Here is a 17,330-nt window from a genome sequence, read left to right as displayed (position 1 = left end):
CTGTTGTCTTCCTTTATATTTGGAGGTCTGCTTTGTAAAATTCTTTTGAGTTTTCCACTCAAATAGTTGAATATCAGGCAAAAACAAGGCAGGATCCGCTTTAGAAAGACTGTACTGAACCGTCAGACGCTATTCAACCTCCTCCTGTTCCCATAATGCACTCCTTTGTACTCTCACATTTCTGCTGAATCACTGGATTATGAAGGTCAAACAATATTGTGGTATTCCAAATAGTTTGACTATGACTAGACGTGACCTTTGTTTATGTGACAGCTTCTGGAAGAACTGAAACACTCAAAGCCCTTTGGCAGTTTACTGTTTCTCTCAATTCATATTTAATTAATAATATCACATTCCTGTTACGCCCTTGTTATTGGACATTCACTTCCTTTTTCCCCTCAACTTTATCTGTGAACATGTGTGAATTCTTCATCTCTCTCCTCATGCAGAATTGTTTTTGGCAAAAACACCAAGCAGAAAAAAAAATCAGAGGTAAAGTTTGTTGGGCTTTTTCTCTGGAAGCTATTTGTCTCTTGCCACCTACAGTCTACATATGTTTGCAACAATGCCACCCCCGAAGCTACTGGCTTAAAGATCAGGAGGAGAAGCGCTGTCATTCACAAATTTCCTTTGACAAACACACATAATTACTGGAATTGGCGCGCTATTTTGTCATTAGCCTTCACTTCCAATGAGCCAATAATGAAAAGAGAAACAAGAGTCAGAGACAAAGACGGACGTCTTCGGAGGATTTGAAGACACTTTCTCCCCCACCTCTTAGCCCACACATTCAATTTGCTGTTTTATTAATATTATTAATGTAGTCAAGCTTGAAGCTTTGGAGCCGAGAGTTTTTTCCCCGTCTGATTGGTATTGTGTGAGCACTGATGGGGAAGTCAGAGACATTTCAAATGCACTTTGTTAGCGGCGTGATGAAAATGGCAGCTCGCCTTTTTCAAGCCGTATATTTGCGAGCGTGATTACGGGGTGTGTGTTCGAATAAATGAAGCCAAAACAATGAAACACAATCAGGACTTCATAAGCCAGCAAAAGGCCATGGACAGATTAATAAGTGCTTTTGCACACACACAGACACACACACACACACACACACACACACAGACCCACACACACGACCATGCAGAGGCCTTTTTGGAATTACAGATATATGTGTCACATTTGACAAGATTGTGTGCGGGGCCATTCTGTACCCAAATGAGCAGCAGAAAGCAGCGTCTCTCTGTGTAATTTACTGTTGATTTGTGTTTGCACAGATGGAGCCTGATGTCTCTCAACACCCGTGGGGGGAACATTTACCCTCTGCTGGTCCTGACAGGCCGTGGCAGCGAGGAGCAGTTAGCTTTGTGGCGAGAGAGGAAGACGAGTCGGACTCGTGAAGTACCCGCCGTCCTGCGGCTCTTGTGGAGCCGGCTGAAGTGACAGTAATAACACCGCAGTAATGGGTCATATAAATAGCAATGAAGTTGTCAGCGGCGGTTTTAATGCGAATTTATGTGAATTCTCAGTCCGCTCCAAAGACGGATAAATAATGATGGAAATTGTGAGCTCACGTTTAAAGATGCACTCCCTGATTTAGTCCCTTTTGAGAATCAACTGTGTCTGCACATTGATAAGCAAAGTTAAGTAAATGAGTAGCGCACATTATGCATTACCAGCATTGTGTTCACGTCTAGTTCCTCCTTTGCAGGGACTGCTGTGTGTTTGTGTGAACGGATCATGAGACAATGGGCAAGACATGTGAAAGGTCAGGGGAAGACACGCAGACACAACATGCCAGGCTTTCTGTTGTCCCGTCGATGTGCTGCTTCCGGTGCTGTGTGGTGGATGTGGGTCTCTGTATGGACTTCATGGTGCTGTCTCATCTCTGTGAGGTCGGATTGCATCAGGTGGTGGTGGTTAAGTATTGCATCACGTTGTGGTTGTTGATTAAGGAGTGCATCATCTTGTGGTTGTTCAGTATTGTGTCACGTTGTGGTGTTTTTTCATCTCTTTGTGGTAGTTTTGCATCACCTGGTGGTAGTGTTGTGGTTCTTTGTGGTGGTTTGCGTCTTTACAGTAAATTGTGTTAGATTTAAATGATCAAGATGACCTTTTATTTTGTTACAGTATGAGTTAGGTGCAAATGTAATTGCTGTTTGTCAGTTATTTCGTCCACCCACCTGGTGTTGATGGAGGTGAAGCAGGGTAACACCTGCTATACTTCCTATAGAGGATCATTTCTGCATGTAGGCCAGATCTTGTGTCTTCAAATGGTCCCTCCTTCCATAGTTCATCTCTCAGGTCAACACAAAGATGCTGTGGAGCTGTTTTACCGTTCCTCACCACCTGCTTTCCCTTTCTTATTGAGTTTTCATGTGAACGTTCATGTGAGCTGCTTCACTCCTCTGTCCTTTAGTCTGACATTCATAATCACATCTGCACAGCACGAAGGATCAAATCAAAGATCTGAATGCAAGATTTTTATTGAGCGAGTAACATGTGAGCGTGGCTTAAGCTTTGCATGGAAGCACATGCTGGATCCCGTTCTCCACCACTTGCTCTGTTCCGCAGAAGAAGGAGCTGGGAAAGAAAAGAGACAACAGAGGAGACAATATGAATCCATGTGTTAGTTTTAGTATCAATATGAATGGACATCTAAACAGCAGAGACTCTTCTAACTCCCTCGCTCACATTAATACTGAGGAATACATTTGCTCTGATTGTTTGAAATCTGTGTGGGTTGACAAGCTCAAATATATTAGCACAAATAATTCAAACTGGAATTACATTTGTTTTGGTGGTGATCAGCATGGGCAGAATATTTTACTCCATTGGAATGTTTAAAAAACATCTCTATTGGTAGAGGTAATGCCCACTGTGGCAGTCTGGTGCTGCCCTCTAGTGGCCACAGTCTGACATGACGTGTCTGACAACAGGAACACAGCGCTCTTGAAAACGAGTCGTTCTGCCTCACACTGTCAGCGGCCCTCTTCCTCTCCTCTAGAACATACGGACCCATGTGAGATCGATCGAGAATTCACATTCTTCAAAGTCAAAGTCAGCTTTAATGTCAAATCTTCTATTTGTGCAAACATACAGAGCATGTTTCTCTCCTGTCCAACATAAAGGGAATTGTAACAATAAAGTGCAAAACAGCTAAAAAAGACAATTTAGACAACATATAAATTAAGAAAGTATATATTGACAATATATATATATATATATATATATATATATATATATATATATATATATATATATATATATAATATATATATATATATTGATTTGAGACTGATGACAGAAACAGAAAGGACTTCTGCCTGTGGTCTCCAGCTGTAAACAAGCTGATAATAATGGATGTTCATGTGTGATTGGAGCTGACTGCTTTGTTCTTATTTAAATTTCTCCTCTGAGTTCCCAGAGTTCATCCTCTCTCCGGCCCAACGGACCCCAGACATTCTCAGTGTCTCTGTTGGTGAGTGACTTGTCAAGCAGTGGCCTTCATGAGGAACGCCCTCACAGTGTGAAGTGGGCCAGTACAACAGCTCTGCTATAAACTCTTGGATAAACTTATTGTTGACATTGTCGGAAATGTGCAATTTCAATGACGTATCATATTTAAATACACATGTCACTTTAACATTACACTTACAGAACACTTGTTTACATGACTGTTATCGGTTTGTCTGAGCACTTTATTTTATACATCATTTAATATCTATTGCACTGTTGTTGTTGATTGTCTCATCTAATGTCTAATGTTATGCATCTTCCGCCAAGAACAAATCCTCGTTTGTGTAAACATACCTGATGAATAAATGGTTCTGGTTCTGATTCTGATTTGTTTATTACTGTAATCATAGCGGTCGCACTGGACTCCTTAACATGTAGAGGTGTTCCTAATGTTTCTGTTCTATTTATACTGTGTGAAGAGGACTAATGGAGTCCAGAGCAACACGATGACCTCGATGCTAAAGCAGTAGAGGTGAATCAACAGAAAGGCAGTAGCGTCATTAGAGGCACAGTGAAGTAGATTCATACAGAACTGTTGTGTTAGGCAGGTGTACCTAGTAAAGTGACATCCTATTTGTTCATGCATGTCAAATATATTAAAACATGACCTGTCGTGGTGTAATTACAATGATGTATGATCATTTCTGTATAAAATCCGGTTTGGGTTTAAGGGAAGAGTTAACACGTTCTCACGTATACGTTTCACATATTTAATGAGGTCAGAAGTAAAGAAACAAATATTTTAAGGGGAAAAATGGTTCATTTTGAAATGATTATCATTATTTTAGTTCCAGATAGAGAGGGGAGGGCTGAGGGATCCCAGAGACAGAAACACTGTGAAAGGCTGAAAAGTTAAGTGAGGAATTATCCACAATCAAAATGCTTTTATCATCATAAATAATAATGTAATCTATTGTCTTCCACTTCAGTCTTTTGTTTACCAGCAGTTGTGTTGTGTGAGACTTTTTGGGAGAATTCCTTTAAAACTTGAATCGTAAAAGTTGGCAGAAATAATTTACTTATTCACAGGGTTAGTGTTAATGCTAATGCTAATGTCAGGGTTAGTGTTAATGCTAATGCTAATGTCAGGGTTAGTGTTAATGCTAATGTCAGGGTTAGTGTTAATGCTAATGCTAATGTCAGGGTTAGTGTTAATGCTAATGTCAGGGTTAGTGTTAATGCTAATGGAAGGGTTAGTGTTAATGCTAATGTCAGGGTTAGTGTTAATGCTAATGCTTATGTCAGGGTTAGTGTTAATGCTTATGTCAGGGTTAGTGTTAATGCTAATGGAAGGGTTAGTGTTAATGCTAATGTCAGGGTTAGTGTTAATGCTTATGTCAGGGTTAGTGTAAATACTAATGCTAATGTCAGGGTTAGTGTTAATGCTAATGTCAGGGTTAGTGTTAATGCTAATGGAAGGGTTAGTGTTAATGCTAATGTCAGGGTTAGTGTTAATGCTAATGCTTATGTCAGGGTTAGTGTTAATGCTTATGTCAGGGTTAGTTTTAATGCTAATGGAAGGGTTAGTGTTAATGCTAATGTCAGGGTTAGTGTTAATGCTAATGCTTATGTCAGGGTTAGTGTTAATGCTTATGTCAGGGTTAGTGTAAATACTAATGCTAATGTCAGGGTTAGTGTTAATGCTAATGTCAGGGTTAGTGTTAATGCTAATGCTAATGTCAGGGTTAGTGTTAATGCTAATGTCAGGGTTAGTGTTAATGCTTATGTCAGGGTTAGTGTTAATGCTAATGTCAGGGTTAGTGTTAATGCTAATGCTAATGTCAGGGTTAGTGTTAATGCTAATGCTTATGTCAGGGTTAGTGTTAATGCTTATGTCAGGGTTAGTGTAAATACTAATGCTAATGTCAGGGTTAGTGTTAATGCTAATGCTAATGTCAGGGTTAGTGTTAATGCTAATGTCAGGGTTAGTGTTAATGCTTATGTCAGGGTTAGTGTAAATACGAATGCTAATGTCAGGGTTAGTGTTAATGCTAATGTCAGGGTTAGTGTTAATGCTAATGTCAGGGTTAGTGTAAATACTAATGTCAGGGTTAGTGTAAATACTAATGTCAGGGTTAGTGTTAATGCTTATGTCAGGGTTAGTGTTAATGCTAATGTCAGGGTTAGTGTTAATGCTAATGCTAATGTCAGGGTTAGTGTTAATGCTAATGCTTATGTCAGGGTTAGTGTTAATGCTTATGTCAGGGTTAGTGTAAATACTAATGCTAATGTCAGGGTTAGTGTTAATGCTAATGCTAATGTCAGGGTTAGTGTTAATGCTAATGTCAGGGTTAGTGTTAATGCTTATGTCAGGGTTAGTGTAAATACGAATGCTAATGTCAGGGTTAGTGTTAATGCTAATGTCAGGGTTAGTGTTAATGCTAATGTCAGGGTTAGTGTAAATACTAATGTCAGGGTTAGTGTAAATACTAATGCTAATGTCAGGGTTAGTGTTAATACTAATGTCAGGGTTAGTGTTAATGCTAATGTCAGGGTTAGTGTAAATACTAATGTCAGGGTTAGTGTAAATACTAATGCTAATGTCAGGGTTAGTGTTAATGCTAATGTCAGGGTTAGTGTTAATGCTAATGTCAGGGTTACAGGGCTCTCAAGTTTTTAAGACAGGTAAGAGTGACATATCATCCTCCTCCTCCTCCTCCCTGGCTGCGCCTCCCACAGACCAGCCCTCCTCCCCCCCATATTATTATTAGTTTTATTTTCATTGGTTGCTGGATTACATTTCACCCAGATACAACAGATACATTTTTCTGATTGGCTATTCGTGTAGCCCATTTCTTTTTTTTGATTGGCTGATGAGTGGCACCTCGCGGCAGAACTCCAGGGGATTCGGGGGAGACGTGCTTGATTCCTCCATGGTGAGGGCAACGCGACCAGGTCATGTTTGCGCGCTGCGGCACATTAACTAGCCTAGAGTTTTTTTTCAGCGTGAGAAATACGATGTGTGGCGGGAGGGCGTGACTTAAGACCGAAATGCGTGACAGTCACGCTCAATGCGTGACACTTGAGATCATTTAGCATAATCATGCTGACTGTATTCTTAATAGAAAAAAATCTAACAAATGTCCCAAACATTAAACAGATATAATCATTTCGATAAATATTGAATGGAATAATGTTCCATGTATCATATTAAAGCTAATCGCTAATCAGGAAACAATGTATTATGTAAATATTACATTTTGATTAAAAAGTGTCATTAATAAATATACATAACACCTCCGCTGACATGGAGAGCTGCTTTGAAAATAAGCAGAAGATAAGAGCATTTATTTTGAAAACCTGCAGTGCATCCTGGGAATTACTTCATCAGAGTAGCACAGCAGCTAAAGTGCAACACTGTGTTTAGATGTCACAGCTCAACATGTACTCGATAGAACCAATAAAGGTTTCATTCAAATGATTATATGATTGACACGATATCACCGTGGAGACGTTCTGGATTTCCTCTTCCTACATTAAAGTGTGAGAGGTCACTTACATCTCCTTGTCCTTCCCCCGCTGCAGCTCCACCTTGGCGGCCCCGTATTTGGGGTTCAAGAGGTTCACGATGTGGTTGTTCCAGCGGAACTGCACCTCGGCCACGTCGCCCACGTCCACCTCGGCGTCCAGCAGCTTCTCGTAGGTCTTCCCAGGGATGATGGCGCCGCTGCCACAGAGCAGGTCGGACAACACTCTTTTAAACAGTAAATGGACTGTACAACAACCCAAAGCTCTGTAACACTACATATCCTGCTTCACCCATTCATACTACCATCAGGACTATCTAACATTCATCATTCACACACAGCCTGCTGGTGGAGCCGGGGATGGAACCGTCTATCCTCTGCTTGAGGGACGACCCTGCTCTACCACTAAGCCACAGTCAGTGTTTTAACACTAATCAAGTAGTTTTGTTGCCTGAACTTAGCCAGGACAGTTTCACAACACGCTCAGACCTGCAGCTTCTGCTCAAGTAGGGATGAGTAGACATGCAGCGAAGGATCGGACAGCAGGTGTGTTTAAAAGAGAAGACGTATGGTGTGGTGACTAGCACTGTTGTATTTCTCCATCCATAGCTGAACTATGCAATGATCAATATGTATAGTGTTGTATTGCATTACTGGAATACTTTAGTTTCCCTTTGTGCAACTTTCTCATTGCAAAAAAGCCAATCAAAGCATTTCTAATCACTTTCTGTGACATATATATATATATATATATATATATATATATATATATATATATATATATATATATATATATATATATATATATATGTATATATATGCACATTAGATGTTGTCAGTGTTCTGGTCCAAGAGACGTGCATCAAGAGTTCTGGTTGTGCCTTTTGGGTGTGAGGTAACTTGTTGGTGAAGAAAAACTGTTCTGAAGAAGTGATCTCACTATCGAGGAAATGTGTCACCAAGTGTAAAATAATCAAATGTAAAAAGTGATATGCTGCTGCCAGGCCAAGGAGAGACACAGTGAGCTGCTGAGCTGGAACGAAGCGGTCAGCGAGGCCAACCGGGAGCCAGGATCTGATAAGAGACGCTGCAGCTGTTCAAGCTCCCAGGCCTGGTCAACAACCTCCAGACGACACGCAGCAGTGACACATGGACTAAAGACTGGAGCTCAGAGCACAGTTATGATGTTCTTACACATTGAGCGTGAACTCCTGGGTGCTCTCAGTTTTTCCAGCCAGTGCCACATACATGAAGGCTGGGTTAGGCCACATGGGGCCCTCCACGGTCACCCTCACTTTGTAGCTGTAACCTAGAGAGGAAAGAAATAGAAGTACCATCAGTCACATTATTTCACCTCAGTGTTTACACTTCCAGTATTAACACTTCCAGGGCTTGCAACGCAGATCCGCGTTTCATATATATATATATATATATATATATATATATATATATATATATATATATATATATAGAGACAATTATTTATATTATCTACCATCTTATTCATATATTCCACTGCTTTTGTGAACCTAAGACCTTTGGTAAACCAATTTCAAGCACCAAAACAGTTCATCCACATGAGTAAAGTTATGTTTTCACAAGAGATATGAAGAATTTCCAAAATCAAGCTTCAATTTTAGGGGTATATTTTCTCTTTTACATTACAATTAGCTGACGCTTTTATCCAAAGCGACTTACATTTTTGGTCTAAACACAGCAACAGCGAGCAATTAGGGATGAAGTGTCTCGCATCAAGGACACATTGACGTGGACTAGCGGAGCTGGGGCTCGAACCACCGTTCCTCTTATTGAAAGACGGGCATGCTAACCACTGAGTCACAGTGTGTCCTAAGGCGCAACAACACTTTTGCCTTAGGACAATGGTGCCTCGTTATATAGAGAGCTGAGATTGTTCTGCAATTTTTGATGTAACACATTGGTATTTTTCATATGCAAGTGCCTTTAAGTGAATTTAAGAAATGATGTGAGAAGTTAAGGAGCACAGGCAGAAGGCTCAGCAGTCTGCCTGCTCCCTTCACACAGTGGTTGAAGAGAAAACCTTGAAGATCGGCTTAGGGATGGCAGAAAGGTGAACAAAGAAATCTTTCAACAGACAAATGACTTGGTGTGAACGATGTGTATGGAATTAAAGTAAATGTAAATAAAAGTCCTCTGCTAGTTTAATTTTATTAACTTTTATTGGACGGGACGGATGTTCTTGCTCTATATATTGAGAGGGACGTGTCCCATTGGACCATTTATCCTTCAACTGAGACCCTAGAACTGAGGTCTAGAACTCCTTTTACCTGTGTTTGAGTCGTCGTAGGAACACCACATTAATTCCAATATTGTGTTTATTCATATGTATTTTTTCAGCAGTCTTGGGGGGAAAAATAATATCTGCAAAAAAATTACTTTTGAAAGATATTTTGATCATAACTATGAACATCCAGCATGAGAATGATCAAGGTGGATCAAAAGGAGTCCTTGAGCGTTCGGTGCCTTAACAACAACCCACAGACTAATAGTGCACCTTTTTAGAAAGATTAAGATCTAAAGCATCGACATGTGCAACAAAAACACAATCCTGGAAAGCATTGGCATGTTAGGAAGCATATTCAGTCAAAAAACGTGTTTTTCGGTTAAAAAATGGAAATATTACGGTAATTATATGAAAATGCTACAGTGATTCTTCACAGTAAAATCTGAACAGCGAGTTCTTACAACCTGTGTGTAAGTCACGCTGACAAGGAAGGGCAGGGTGCTTACGGCCAAAGGGTGATGAACTGCCCGTGTTCAGGAAGTACTTTGTCTTTGAAATGCCGTCAGTCCCAGTGAACCTGTCGGCAAAGTGGCCCATCAGAGGACACGTGTCTCCTGCACATGGGAAACACTTTCCCTGTGGAGACAAGGACATGGTGAGGTGTGAAGAATGAGCTCACCCTGTGGTGGAGGAGTCAATGAATACTCAGGGAAAAGTGGCAACCCTCAAACATCCCCTCCCCCCCCTGCACTCCTTTTACCATGTAGCGGATTGCCACCTTATAAATATGTAGGTGCAGAATGGTGTTGGTCGGGGACAGTGTGGGAACGGGCTGTTTTTGTTACTGTCGGCTGTGGCTGCCGAAACAACACCGGAGAGCGTTTACGAGGTGGGCGACAAGGAGGTGCTGTCATATGAGGTCATGCTCGGCGCTCCGTCGGCCTCCTTTGATCGGGACATGTGTCCAGAGCAGGGATAGACTGTCATTAACACCAACAGCTGCAGATACAAACCCTCCCCGTGAAGACATGAGGGAAGCCCATTTACATCGGCCCCTCAGCTGCAACTAAAATCCAATCTTGCCGAATCAACTTCTGAAACCAGGGAAATGGTTCACAGACATATCAGTGTCATACAGCAACAGGTGGCAGTCCCATGCACATGCTGGGATGGTGGAGATACGGCCCCCTTCTCCTTCTGAGTCACTTTCTGAATCGAGGCCATAAGATGCCTCCCAGATCCCTCGTCTGCAGCCCGTACCACCAGAAGCTTTGCTGGGATTATTAAAGCTCCTCGAGACACTATTTTTATCTACAAATCCAAGTTCATACAACTTTTCATGCAACTGTTACTGTAATTATTGCCCTGTTTTACACTAAGAGTTTGATTCCATTGAGCCTCATTTATTTCAGGAGTCAGTAGTGGCAACATCTGTGGATTCACCTTTCACCTTTCACATAGAAAGCGTTCATGTTAGCGGTGTTGAACCACCCTGTTCTGTTGCAGCGTGATCATGGTTCAACGTCAGTAAAGAGACAGGATGTGCTGGTACAAAAAGACATCTCTAAAATAAACTAACCGGCCGAGACAGTTAGCAAGCAAGCTAGATATGCTTGCTGTTGTGACTGGCTAGTGCTAGCATGTAACCAGCAACGTAGCATGTAGCTTGCTAGCCACAGTAGCTCTGGAAGTAGCCCTGCATGTAATCACGTAGCACCACTGATGTGTTGCAGTATGTACTTGTGCTTTATTTAATAATGTGTTGACCGCTACATAACATTTTAGAAGAATATATTGTACTTCTTGCACCACCATATTCATCTGAGCGAAGGTTAGCCGGCAAGTTAGCAAATAAAGAGTTTATGAACAAACACATTTATAATTTGTCGTTCTATATTGATATTACTACTCATGTGTCAAATCATAATTTTATTAAGTATATTGTGTTTATTATACTTCTGTACTAAATCAAAGTACAATTTGGATTGCAATGGAGTATTTTCACATTTGACATAGATTTAAGTGGTGTATGGCAGAAGTAATAAGCATGATTGTGTGCTTCTTCTCAAGTGTTATTTTGTCTATAAGAGGCAGGAAAGGAAACTTTGAAGCTATATATCTTAGCATTGATAGAACTCAAACTGATCCTATCGTGGCCACAACTTAAATAATTCCCTTTACTAATCTCATTAAGTAAAGCCTGCAAAAGATAACAAGTTTGACTATTTTAACACACTTACTGCAGCAAAGCTGTCCTTGTCAGAGCAGGGGAATCCTACAAAGCCTTGGCTTTTAACCATGCTCTCGCTGTAGTACTCGTAGGCTCGGACATGGTTGCAGGCATCAAACTTCTTGGTACCTGACAAAAAGATTGGAACAGGTGATGACGGGGAAGAGGAGGAGAAGTAAGAGGGGCATGGTGTCAAAAGAGGCTAATGTAATGAGGAATAGGTGAAGACATGTGAATGTAGATTTAAATCTTCACTTTCAGACCGCATTGAAGCTTTCAAATATAATGAAATGTCCTGCTGTAAATCAATCACAGAGGTGGTTGGGTCAAACAAACACAGGACTTTCACCCAGGAGACCGCCGTTCATTCCACATGGGACGGTCCACAGTTATTTCTAACTCACTGAGTCTACGCTACGTCCGTAGATTAAGTTACATAAGAGACATACTACTTTAACCCACTATGTTTTTTTAACCTTAACTAAGTAATTCTTTAACCTAACCGCTTCACAACGTTTACCTCGTTTTACAAATTGTAACCACGCGCAAACCTTCTGCGTTAAGATTATACGCAAACGTCAACATGGATGCCGGGCGCTTCTGCTGAAAAGAATAGGGATGAGATCACTTTGGATTCTCAGAGTCAGAGTAAGAACGTGTGACAGAGAGACTGTTGTTTTCTCCTCCGGTGCAGAGCAAACACCAGACTGTCCAAGACCTCCAGCTATGCAGCCCTGGCTCCCACTCTCCCTCTCTTATCTATAGGATCAAAAGTAGAAGATTCAGCTGTGCCAACAGCACCCCCCTCCAGACCCAGACCCAGGCATGGCACCAATGCTGCTACTTGAGCTCGCTACTCAGCGGCACATGTCAAAGGAAGGCTGTCGTCATCCATTTTAGAAAATATTTGCTAAGACAGATCCAGCAGAAATAACTTTGCCTGGAGTTTCTTTATGATTTTTCCATTGGGACAACTCCAATATTCCACAAGGGGCTCTGCATTGTAAGTTGCGCGTCTGAGAGTCATTGTGTTATGTATAGGAAACGTGCCTGTGATGAAGGACTTGAGAACACTGGAAGTGTAGTAGTATGCAGCGCATATCAAAATAGGATATCAAAGGTCACATAACCTGCAATAAATCATTCCTTCATGAAGGTTCTAGTGTTCAGTTTCAGAGAAGTGTTCACTCAACTGTCTGATTATGTTGTGATGCTGTGGGTTCGCTGCCTCAAAAGATTAAAATAATCTCATGCGTCGGGCAATTAATAAACCAGATGAGTTATGTTCACTGAACTCGAGATAATAACATATTTTTTACATAAGATATTCTGTGGAGCCAACAGCACAACTGTGTGAAGGACTGCAGTCCTGGCAGAAAAAGTGGTCATTGTGTTTCCATTTTGTCCATTGAAATGTGTCAAGGCGTCGACCCCGCTCACCCTCCCAGAGGGCGTCCAGGTCGGTGGGTTTCCCTCTGTTGGCGGAGCAGCCGGGCATCAGCTCTCCTCCGTTGGGGTAGAAGTCAATGTGACCCACAGGTTGGGACATCCCCAGACCTGAGAGGATGGACACAGACATCCCTTTTTGTACAAAGACGTACGACTTTTACAGATAAGACCAACATTTGGTAAAGGTGATAAAGCCTCATTCCCTTATTTTCAACTCAACTCAACCACTATACAACTTTTGAAATTAGCATATAGATGGTGAATTTAAATATACAATACATGGATAGTATTTATTTTGACATTGAGCGAACTCTGCCCACTTGGAGCCCATTCATTGGATCGGCGGTGCGATGTACCAAGCTTGGAGTTGAATGGTAGTCCATCGGTGTGAATGACATCCACAAAGGCGGCGTCGCTGGTGTCCAGGCACAAAGCGGCATCAGTGCCCTGGAAGTAAGGTTCAGCTGGGTCTAGTCCTGAGAGAAGAAAGGTACTACTGAGTCACAGAGGGACGACAGGAAGGAAGAAACGTATCTGTCTCACCAAACTAAATCCCATGATGGACTGAAACAAAGAAGAACACCATTTGCCCAAAATCAAGATGCTGTAGATTGGCAACATTTTAATGTGGCGTCAGATAGGACTGACCTTTTGGCCCTTGAGAAACAACAATTCAAAATGTCTGATTTAGTTTCCATCCAGTTTGATTGGAGACGAGTTAAGCATGCACTTAGTCTAAGTCTTAGTTTGGTGTAAAAGAGAAACTAGAATTCAGAAGGTTGGATGGTTTATTTTCTGGACTATTTCCTTCGTTGACATTTTGTGAGTTTATTTTGTTTATGACTAAAAGTCATCTGGTACATGTAGGCTAGGCTACATGTACCTCTACATGTATTTCTTCTGTAGACAAATGATAAGTTAAAATACTGTTTCACAAAATGTTATAACAATTATGATAAATATTGTGTTTTTAAAACAAAACATTTTTTTTTTTTTTTAGAAAATGAAAAAACAACCAGATTATACTTTCACAAAATCATTCTCTCATGCACCAGAGTCCCAGAGAGCGCGCACTAGTGGTTTCTGGTACCTGTGATGCGAGCGAGTCCAGGGATCCGACTCCCCACGTCTCCTGCAGCGTGAGCTCCAATGCTGTGGCCGATGAGATGGAACTTATCAGCCGTTTGCTGGTAGTTAACCTGCAGATGGCAACATGCATGTTAAAGTCAAAGAGCCTGCATTTAACACACTATCACACATGCAACATAGAGCTGTGCAGTGCGGAGTGATACATCCTCCCTTGCAAAGATAAAAGCATCAACCAACGTTGGTATTATTAATGAAACAGCGGAGACAGACAACGTAGAGACTCCTGTCCACCTTGACAGAGGCAGCCACAGATCCACTCCTCCGCTCTTAACTTTCACATGGAAAGGCCCAGACAAATAATATCTAGCGAGTATTTTGCATTTTCATGTTGTTTATTCGTCACGTACCGGGTGTGTAAAGGCCTACTTGGAGTCAGATGGAATATAGGTATCAGTTTTATCTAACTGAGTCCGCTAGAGAGATACAGGAAGCCAAAGACTAGAAGCAGAGGGGAAACCACTAGCCCGGCATTATCACTAGTTTAAAAAGCCACTTCACTTTCTCTGGACCAGGAGTCAGGTCTTTTAAATGTCCCTCCCCTCCAGAAGGAATGCTGATGTGTAGGAATACGGACAGTCAGTGTTTACCATGAGGAATGTGATCATGGAGGCCACCTGGGCCGCCACCACCCTGGCGTTGTTGGCAGCCTGGGCGTACGGAGCCTTCACACCTTTATTCCACTCCATAGCGATGCAGTTCACATTCTCCCACTTCAGCATGGCCTGGAACAGCCAACACACATTGTGTAAGGTTAAAATATCAAACAGGCCGGACAGTAACAAACTCAATGAGAGATTAACGATAAATAACTTCAACAAAAAAGCTAAAGCATCAGGATATTTTAGTGAGAGTTGAGCGGTATTTTAAGTTATCGACTGTTCCACTGGTTTTGATCAAAACATTCAAAATAGCTTCAGCGTTCTTGCGCTCATGGAAAACCTGGAAAAGTCATGGAATTTTAAAATGTTTATTTCCAGGCCTGGAAAAGTCCTTGAAAAAAATAAAATCCCCCAAAGTTTAGTAAAAGTCATGTAAATGTGTTATATTCATGTGTTCATGTCGTTCATTTACGCTGAGTTTGAAATAATAAATATGCTTTTAAAAGAAAGACTCAAAATATAATCAGGCATACATACAGGCATCTATATAAATGTTTATTCTTTTAATCAAACTATTGTCTCATTCATTTGTGTCATTTAAGGTTTACTGTATGCTTTGTGTTCTCATTGTTAGTTTAAATACTACATTTACTCACTTTTTACTGTTTACACCCAGATTTCACTAAATGTTTGTCATGACATTTGGTTTAAAGTCATGGAGAAGTCATGGAACCCACTGGTCAGAATTCAGTTCAGTGTCAGCAGCATTTCCTTGTCATCGTTGCTCTTTACCTTGCACATCTCCTGTGGCCAGTCCTCGTCTCCAGTCTTCAAATAACCAGGAATGATGAAGCGAGTCTTCCTCCTGCCGCTGTAGTTAGAAACCTTCATAGATGAGTCAGCTTTGACCTCCTGACAGTTTCAATAGAGACGCAAAGAAGAACACAATGAAGCTTAATAAAGGACCGTTTACATGTTGGAATGGTTCTGTCCCAATACTCACATGTCTATATGTACATTACAACCAGAGCTGTGTGTGTGTGCGTGTGTGTGTGTGTGTGTGTGTGTGTGTGTGTGTGTGTGTGTGTGTGTGTGTGTGTGTGTGTGTGTTCTCACTTTCGGAAAAGAAAGTTAATTGAGTTTCCCAAATGTTACCCAATTTCCCAAAATGTTGATTATTCTTTTGAATGTTGCTTTTCAATGATATTACCACCAAAATTTGAATTATATTCAGCTCCATGGTATTGGTTATATGTATAAAGTACTATAAGTACTAAAGGATGCAAGAAATATGACAATTATAACAAATACTTGTAATTTAGGTGAACTAACCCTTTAATGTACCTGATATGTATTCACCTAGCTACACAAGCATCTGAGGCTAATGCACACGTGTGTGTGTGTGTGTGTGTGTGTGTGTGTGTGTGTGTGTGTGTGTGTGTGTGTGTGTGTGTGTGTGTGTGTGTGTGTAACCAGCAGAAGGAAAGAAGCCGTCTCTTGCCTGGTAGTAGCGGTTCTTCTGGGTGAAGAGGAGGAAGCGGGTGCCGATCTCCTCCGGGGTCCAGGGCAGGACGGCGGCGGGTCTTTGGGTCGTTCCCCCCCAGGGAGGAAGGTCAGAGAAGCATCCCAGCTCACTGAAGCAGACCTCGGCCGCTGCGGACACGGACAGCACGAACTCAGAGAAACCCTCATGGACGCCACCATGGCGCTCATGAGGGTTTGATATCTCAGAGAGCAGAATATACGTGGTCAGGCCTTTTGGTGAGAGGAGCCCTCTGAAGCTAAACGGCTGATCTCAGCTGTCAGAAGGGTTCATACTGACTAGGTTGGAGTGTGAGCCCAGCCAGAACAACAGTATCACCCATTCATTGTGTTCATATCCAAAGCTAAGAGGAGAAATATATATGAAATATGCCAGGATGAACGTCCAGAAGTCATGATAATAAGGACTGCGCCCATAAAGGACATGGACTCAGGTCTGAATATTTCACTCAAATCATAAAGTTTGATATACAGTTTGTGATTCTGAAAAACCCACAACATAGACCTTATCTGTGTGGACTCACCATATGAAGTGCCGGTGAGGACGCAGAGCAGAATCCACATGTTTGCCATCTGTGGGTGTCATGAGATCGTTTGTAAAGAAGTGGAACACAGACATGAACGCATCGTGCTGCTACTCACCTCCAGGCCGGACCAGAAGCTCCTGACGCGCCTGAAGGCAGCGCTACTTAAACCCTCCGGCCAGACGGCGCTGTGGGAAACACACAGGTGACAACATGCTAGAAGAGAAGGTCAGGCAGAGGTCACTCGGCTACATGCGTGTCTGGTCGAACACGTATAGCCAGCAGGTCTGGAGAAACAACATGTTCCCATGTCCATATCTTTTCATAACTCGTGTGTGTTCTGTATGAGCAGCTGCTCCATAATCTTTATTGGCGTTCAGCACAGCTTAGTTTACCCAAGCAGCTCCGAATGTTCACAACACGATAAGCAGAAAGAGCCCGACACTGAAGCTGCTGCAGGTCAGCAGCTTCTTCTTGGACTCAGTGATCAATAACAATGATCGTTACTGAACAGCTGATGTGGAAGAGAGACTCATGGTGTTGAGTCCTATTAAATGACTCCAGCTGATTGGACCTTTAGCCTGTTGGACG

At 41.7% G+C, this 17,330-nt stretch overlaps 1 protein-coding gene across 1 annotated transcript; it reads right to left on the bottom strand.

Annotated features, from left to right (window-relative positions):
- Positions 1 to 2,487: 2,487 nt before the first annotated feature.
- LOC306746836 (inactive pancreatic lipase-related protein 1-like) lies at positions 2,488 to 16,779 on the bottom strand (the record flags this gene model as incomplete). The annotated part of the gene is made up of 12 exons (XM_079229815.1): positions 2,488 to 2,580; positions 7,016 to 7,183; positions 8,178 to 8,292; positions 9,753 to 9,882; positions 11,487 to 11,605; positions 12,917 to 13,033; positions 13,282 to 13,401; positions 14,016 to 14,124; positions 14,662 to 14,796; positions 15,466 to 15,585; positions 16,175 to 16,326; positions 16,740 to 16,779. The coding sequence occupies 12 exons, from the start codon at positions 16,777 to 16,779 to the stop codon at positions 2,511 to 2,513; spliced, it is 1,395 nt and encodes a 464-aa protein (XP_079085941.1). The 3' UTR covers positions 2,488 to 2,510.
- Between the last annotated feature and the right edge of the window lie 551 nt (positions 16,780 to 17,330).

Source organism: Taurulus bubalis, assembly GCF_910589615.1.
Source record: "Taurulus bubalis genome assembly, chromosome: 14".
In the NCBI taxonomy this organism is placed as follows: Eukaryota; Metazoa; Chordata; class Actinopteri; order Perciformes; family Cottidae; genus Taurulus; species Taurulus bubalis.
The sequence above is the reverse complement of the archived record's forward strand: the minus strand, read 5'-3'. Positions and strand labels throughout refer to the sequence as shown.